Source organism: Camelina sativa, chromosome 20 (genome assembly GCF_000633955.1).
Source record: "Camelina sativa cultivar DH55 chromosome 20, Cs, whole genome shotgun sequence".
NCBI classification, from domain to species: Eukaryota; Viridiplantae; Streptophyta; class Magnoliopsida; order Brassicales; family Brassicaceae; genus Camelina; species Camelina sativa.
The window spans coordinates 21561116-21568688 of NC_025704.1; the positions used below are offsets into that span (position 1 = coordinate 21561116).

The 7573-nt window shown below is 43.2% G+C and overlaps 1 protein-coding gene across 1 annotated transcript; it reads right to left on the minus strand.

The window, feature by feature from the left end:
- On the minus strand, window positions 412–867 carry LOC104771376. Its single transcript, XM_010495892.1, has one exon. It carries the CDS (start codon window positions 811–813, stop codon window positions 466–468), a length of 348 nt encoding a protein of 115 aa, XP_010494194.1. The 5' UTR covers window positions 814–867; the 3' UTR covers window positions 412–465.

The following is a 7573-nucleotide window of genomic DNA, read 5'->3' on the forward strand; positions in this document are numbered from 1 at the left end:
ATTACTACATGATCTTTCATTGTGTTTTGTCCTCACTCGCACAGTTCTGACAGTCACTTCCCGGAAAGTTACCCATCTTGTGAGTACTCCAGCATAGGCTAGCTAAACTGCAAAGTACTCTCAGTACCTTTGACCAAAAAGATAAGTGCACTTTGGTTATATAGGTGGCCGAATCAATTTTTTTAAACATCTCTGCATGTCCCTAAAACTGGGGTGTCACAAAATTTAAGATATTTTTATATATAGAAATTGAATTTAGTAAACAAAAATATATGTCCTATTAATATATGATTTTTGGATTAAAATTCATATGAGAGATATATTTTTTTTTGTTAGAAATTCAAAGTTGTGTTACTTGTCTTCAAAAAGATTTACTTTGCTTTATTTTTTGTAAAATTACAGAAGTGGATATTTAGGATAAAATAAGTGTTACAGCAAAACTATCAAGTTTTTAATCAAAATAATTTAAGCATTTTTTGAGATTGCAACGCAGTGACTCCACAATTCGTCCCTCCTCTTCAAATATAGTGTTTCACGGGCAATTAGGGCTGGTCTGTCAGCAATATATTTAATGAGAGTATCGTGACACACTTTTCCTTCTTGAACAAGATCGTGGCAGCAAGAATCATTGATGGTTGCATTTCCAAAAACAATGGCGATTGTATTCAAGGCACAATGAGGAGAGATTTTAACAAGACAAGTATCCCATAATGATTTTGCTTCAGATTCGTCGACTGAAAATACAGGAACAAAGGCGCAAACCAAGGCTACAACAATGAATAGCATTGCAATCTGAGAGGTAAATTTAGTCATATGTGCTTTTATGTGAAATTTACTGACTATTATTTCTTCTATGAAAATAATGTAATGAAGTGTGTTTTGTATTTGATATTATAGACACAAAACTACATAAGCTATTTATATGTAATTGAAAACCCAACGTAACTATCATAACATATTACAAAACTAAAATAATTAATGAGAAAGAGTTTCTTAGTAAATAAATACACTATAAGCGTTTAAATTTCTCTTTTCAATTATTGGTTTTTTAAATTATAATGACAAATTTAACACAAGTAAAGATATCTTGTTTAAATGGATAACGTTGTAATTTTGTTTTAAACCATCCAAACTTCTAAGCCAAATTTTTGAATATGAGGTTATATACTAACTGAAATATATAGAGTTTTAAATATATTAAACTATTTTTTAGTAGTTTGACATATAAATATATTTTATTTTTAATGTATAAAAACTCTATCACACTAATAAAGTTCTTATTTAAATGACAATGAAATCCAACAAGTATGTTTCTATTACAACATTTAAATATAACCATTTTCAAAACAAGAATCTGAGATTCACTGGAGCTGTATATATAAAATGTGCAACATATTATTTGAAACCTTATATTGATAAGTTTTGTAACATCCGTGAACCGAAATCCCGGTTTAGGGGATTGCATCGGTCGAAGCATATAGTGCATCGGTCGATGCAGGTTCAGTTTTTTGGGTTAGGAAAACCCTTAAGTCGTGTTTTGTCTCATTTGACGGATTTGGCCGTTTTTGAGAGAAAACAAAAGAGAGAAAAGGTTCTTGAGTGTTCTTGAGGATTTTGGGTGATTTGAGGCAGTTCTATAGAGATCTGTAGCTGGGATCGTTGTAGGACCTTCCTGGAAGTGTTTTCTTGCTTGTTTGAGGTTCAGATTCGTCTTGGCAAAGGTAAGTGCATGACCATGGCTTATATAAGCTACAGATCTCTCTGATTTGCTTGTTATGTGTTGTTAGGCTTGTTAGATCGTTAATTGGGACGTTAGGAGGCTTTTTTGAGGCTTGGGATCGAGTTTTGTGGTTGTAGGAACGAAGATCCGACAAGAAGCTTCAGGGAAAACACAATGCTCGGCATTGCATCAATCGATGAACTTTGTGCGTCGGTCGATGCAAGTGGGAGGACGGCGCGTAAAACCTAGGGTTTTCGTGTTATGTCAAGCATGCGTCGGTCGATGCAGTGCGAGTGTCGATCGAAGCAAGTGCATCTAGCATCGGTCGATGCAACCTTGTGTCGGTCGATGCATCCCCATCTGATGTCGGTCGATGCATGTTGGTGTCAGTCGATGCAGAGTCCTGGTTTGATATTATTGATTGTTGATTGTTGGTTGATTGTTAGGGATGTCTCTATTGCTTGTGTGTATAGCCCAGTAGATGGGAGGATTGCATGATTGCCTTACTGAGTGTTTATAAAATACTCATGCATTGCAATTTGTGTTTTTGGTGGAGGTAAAGGCAAAGTGTGATCGTGGAATCAAGGCAATGAAGAGGAGGATGTTCTAGTTGTTCGCTTGTTTATCTGGCTTCTATTAGGTTGCTAGAGTTGAGTCCTAGAATGTTGTTTAGGATTGCTGGTTCTCTGGTTTATGTTGTTTGGATCATTAGTTTATGATTTGGAATTAAATGTTGGTTATTGGTTATTTATTGGTTATTGATGTTGGTTATTTTTGCTATTGATTGTGTTTGTGGTGAGGTGACTAGTGGGTATGGGACCACAAGTTGTAGTTTATTATTATTAATATTATTTATTTATTTATTATCTAAATAATAAAGTCGGGTCGTTTCAGTTTGGTATCAGAGCCCTTACGGTTCTAGGTTTGGGTTCACTAGGTTTCTGTTGTGATGTTTGGGATTGCATATCTTGATTGATTATGTTAGTTAGTTAATTGTGTTTGGCATGGAGTCCTAGAACATCCTCCTCAAGCCTACTGTGTGATTCCACGGTGAGTTTATGTTTCTGTGTTATGGTAGAAATTGTTTGCTTAGTCTTCTGTACATGGTAGTGCAGATGGCTAGAGATGGTGTTGTTGCTGGTCGTGGACGCAGACATGGTCGTGGACGCGGATGTGGTCGTGGTAGGGGCAGAGGCCCAGCAGTGAGTGAGACTGCAGACCAGAGTGTAACAGCTGAGGGTGTTGGCGAGTCGCAGGGTGTCCAGGAGGATTCAATGAGTGTGGCTGGAGGGGGCAGTGTTGATGCTCCAGTGGCCGGTGATGCTAGGGTTTTGGGTGTGGGAGTCCCAGCGTCTGGAGTCCCTGGTGCTGCCTTTACGGCTTTGCTAGCACAGTTGCTGGAGCGGTTGCCACCAGTGGTACCGGCTCAGGCCCAGGTAGTGCCACCAGTGGTGGCGGAGGAGCGGCAGCCAGTGGCTGCGGATGCAGGAGCTCATGGACGTTATTTGTCCATGCTCAAGGAGATGAAGGGTCTCTTGACTGAGCAGTTTTCGGGTGGTACAGACCCTACTGCTGCGGATGCGTGGAGGACGAGTGTGGAACTTAACTTTCATACTCTGAGATGTCATTGTAGTGACCCTCACCAAGGGGTAAATTTTTGACGTCAATTCAAGTCCAAAAGACCGAGAAAAGAAGGCAGTAAGAAGAGCTGAAGGTTCGATGAAGGAAAGTCCGAGAAAAGTTACACGGACCAAGAATTGGCCGAGTTGTCCGAGACGTACCGCCCGTATCATCCGAGACGTATTGTCCGGCAGTCGCCGAGAAATGCCGAGAGTGCCGAGGACCCGAGGAAATCTTCGAGTACCCGAGAAAGTTGTCGAGTACCCGAGAAAGTGTCGAGTACCCGAGAAAGTGTCGAGTACCCGAGAGAGTTGTCGAGTACTTGAGAAAGTTACCGAGTACTCGAGGAATTTGCCGAGTACCCGAGGAAGTGTCGAGTACTCGAGGAAGTTGCCGAGAGCACCGAAAGAAGTTGCCTATAGTTGCCGAGAGAGCTGCCGAGGATCGACGACGGTCGACCGAGGATGTTAAAAGTCTTCCACCACTAAAAATTGTTTAAGTCCAAGAAATTTAGTGGGATTATATTTTAATCATGAAGACTTAGTGGAGTTAGTGGGATTAACATTTTATTCATGAAGACTTAGTGGAGATTAGTGGAGGATTAAAGAATTCAAGAAGGCTTAAGTGGGATTCAAGGTGGCTACTCATTTTTCTTCCAAGTGTTTAGCCATGCACTAATAGCCACTAATGAGAAGAAGAAGAATCGATCTCATTGGTTGCCTCCACCGCCCATTCACCCTATAAATAAGTTCTCTTCTTTCTCATTTTCGCACAAAGGAAGAAGGGGTAAGTTGAGAGTGTTTGAGAGAGAAAGAAGAGAAAGAGTGGGGTTTGGGAGAAAAAGAGTGAGTGTTTGCGAGTGAAAGAAGAAGCTGTTTGAGAGAGAAATAAGAAGGTGCAAGACTAAGACTATCGACCAACGACCATCAATGTTAGATCGATAAGGAAATCGATTCTAACCGAAGGAGAGATCCAAGTTGCCACGAGAAGAGCTTCATCAAAGGAGATCATTCGTCGATGGTTTACTGTGAGTTCAGGCACATATTTGCATCGGCTTAGATGGAGAATTAAAGACATCCATCTAGTGCGTGGTTTTTCATGTTGCATGTAGATGCATTTACTTGAAGTTCTTTTATGTTTTCTTGGTTAAATGCATGCGCGGTGAGGTTGTGCTAGTTGCTAGATCGAGATGATCTAGTAACAAAGGCGAGAATTGGTTAAGGTACTTGTAAGAGTATGGGTTTTAAAACCATATAAACTCAAGTATGAACTTCGGTGAGATCTTAAGGCGTTAAGTCCGCGAGAAATTCCGGCCAAGCGTTGTAAGATTTGGTATTGCTATCCTTCCCATTCCGTGCCACATGCAGCCGTGACATGCAACCCATGTTTGTGTGTGTGCAGGGTTGGTCAGGAAGAGCTTGGAGGTTACTGGACTCGCTACCCTGGCCGAGGCTATCCACACGACGGTGTGGCTGAGACTGATATCCAAACGCTTACCTTTGTGGTTGCGATTTGGAGAATTCATGAAGGGTTAGGGGAAAGGGATGCGTACCGGGCCCAAATAAGTTAAAACTTGTTAAAAACTGATGTTTTATTACAAGTTATGTCGTTGCATGTTGTTGTATGTTGTTGCATGTAGTCGCGATTGATGGTAGAGTGAGTTTGCTTAGCTTGTTAGCTTCCGCATGTTAACTCTGATGGTGGTTGTGATGTTATGCTTGCTTGCATGTTAATCACTTACTTGCTAGATGATTGCTTATGCTTGCATGTTGTTTATCTATGCTTGCATGTCGCTTATTTATGCCTGCATGTTGTTGTATTTGCGTGCATGTTGATGGTTAATGGGGAATTGGGGTTTGGGATTTATTTCTCTACAGGAACCCTGAGCTCACTAAGTAATCTAAGATTACTTATGATAATATTGTTGTTCTGCAAGTAACCCTAGAGGGAACTAGAGGGCGTGGTGAACGATAGGACTCCGGAGTAGTTTTCTTTTTGGTGTCTATTGTAAAATTCAAAGTATGTTTATTTGCGAACCAAACTTTGGCTCTAAGCCTTGTGAACCATTTTGTGTAATCGGTTGTAGTAACTCTTTTGAGTAATATTCGGATTTTCTTTTACATCGAGCGAGTCGTACTGATATAGACTTAGTCCGAGTCGGCTCAACGTGCGGCGTGTCTGTAGGGTTGCAAAGCCTTAAGGATGTGTCGTGTGGTCGGGAACCTCGCCGAGGGACTGGTCGAAGGGCCTGATTTGTTCTCGCACTCGACCGGACCTTTGACGAACGTTCCCATAGTAGCGCTTTGGTGCTGTCCGATGGCCTGGGTGGTCATAGTGCGGTTCGGGGGCGTTACAGTCATGAGGAGTTTTGGGTGAACATAGGGGTCCACCACTTGGTTGGTGATGCTCAGGTGTGGTGGAGATCAGTGGCTGCTAGGAGAGTGCAGAGGGAGATGACTTGGGCTAACTTCATGGGGGAGTTCAACCGCAACTACTTACCGAGAGAGGCATTGGACCGGTTGGAGGTGCAGTTTTTGTAGTTATCTCAGGGGACACGGTCAGTGCGGGAGCTGGACTTGGAGTTCAGTTGACTTCTTTGTGGGTCGGGCTATGGAGCCGGAGGAGGCCCAAATCAGGAGGTTTATGAGGGCTCTTCGTGATGACTTGAGGGTCAATTGTAGAGGATGTAGTTATGCTACGCCTGCAGAGCTGGTTGAGACTGCAACAGAGATTGAGGAGGATATCCGGGCACAGTCGGTGGCGGTTAGTCCAGCAGTTCAGCCTAGTAAGGCTTAACATCATGGAGGTTCTAGCAGGGGCGGTAAGCCTGTGCAGGGAACCAAGGGGAGGTGGGAGACTATGCAGAGGCCGAGTGGGGCGAGTTGCTTCGGTTGTGGGAGCAAGGATCACAAAATTGCTAGCTGTCCCAAAATTACTTAACTTTGTGAATTTTAGTAGGTTCATATTTTATGTTTTTCCTGTGATAAACTGTTAGGTGCTCAACACATAAGGTTTGTGTAGGGACCTTGTGGGTGGGCCGGTTTGAGTCCCACGTTATGTTTGATTCTGGAGCTACTCATAGCTTCATTACTCCGCAGTGTGCAGAGAGTGCGGGAATCAGAGGGGATGCCGGGGAGCAAACAGGAGTTGTCAGGGTTGCGGGAGGCAAGTTCTTAAAGGTTATTGGACGAGCTAGAGGGGTTGATATTCAGATTGCAGGAGAGTCGTGGCCAGCGGATTTGCTTATCAGTCCAGTGGAGTTGTATGATGTTATTCTCGGGATGGATTGGTGCATTAAACCGACTTCAGGGAGTCTCGTGATCTTGGCCATTCAGGCCGGGAAGATGATCGAGAAGGGCCGTAAGGCTTATTTGGTTACTATATCAATGCCAGAGTCAGTGGGGAAGTCTACGGTTAGTTGTATTCCGGTTGTTGAAGAATTTGAGGACATGTTTCGGTTATTGTAGGGATTACCACCATCTCGGTCTGATCCTTTCACTATTGAACTGGAACCGGGGACGACGCCGTTATCCAAGGTCCTTACATAATGGCTCTAGCAGAGATGGCAGAGTTGAAGAAGCAGCTAGAGGATTTGTTGAGTAAGGGATTCATCTGTCCTAGTGTATCACCATGGGGAGCGCCGGTGTTATTTGTGAAGAAGAAAGATGGGAGTTTCCGGCTGTGTATCGATTACCGGGGTTTGAACCAGGTCACTGTGAAGAACAAGTACCCCCTTCCCAGGATTGATGAGTTATTGGATAAGTTGAGGGTTGCTACTTGGTTCTCCAAGGTAGATCTGGCTTCGGGGTATCATCAGATACCGATAGATGAGGCAGATGTGAGGAATACGGCTTTAAATTGAACCGATCAAACCAGACACAATCAGTGTTGATCGACACCTCCTGTGGTGTCGATCGACACTGGTGTTACAATTCTCCCCCACCAATCTAGATTCGTCCTCGAATCTCGATCGACCATCAGCCAAGGACTCCCGTGCAACCGTCTCCACAGCCCGCACTCCTCCGACCGATCTNGCACTCTGGCTAAACGGCCCGCGACAAAGGCAACACAATTGGCTAAACAGCCCACCACAAAGGCCACACACGGTTAAACAGCCCGCCACAAAGGCCACACACGGCTAAACAGNGACGCTCCAGGCATCATTTGCTCTCGACTTTTGGACTTTCTTTTACTAATAGGCCTAAACCTTGAGTTTTTATTGGCTCCTCATCA

Bases quoted from the DNA above. Each gene is read 5' to 3' on its own strand.
- LOC104771376 (XM_010495892.1), bottom strand. From the start codon at position 813: ATGACTAAATTTACCTCTCAGATTGCAATGCTATTCATTGTTGTAGCC.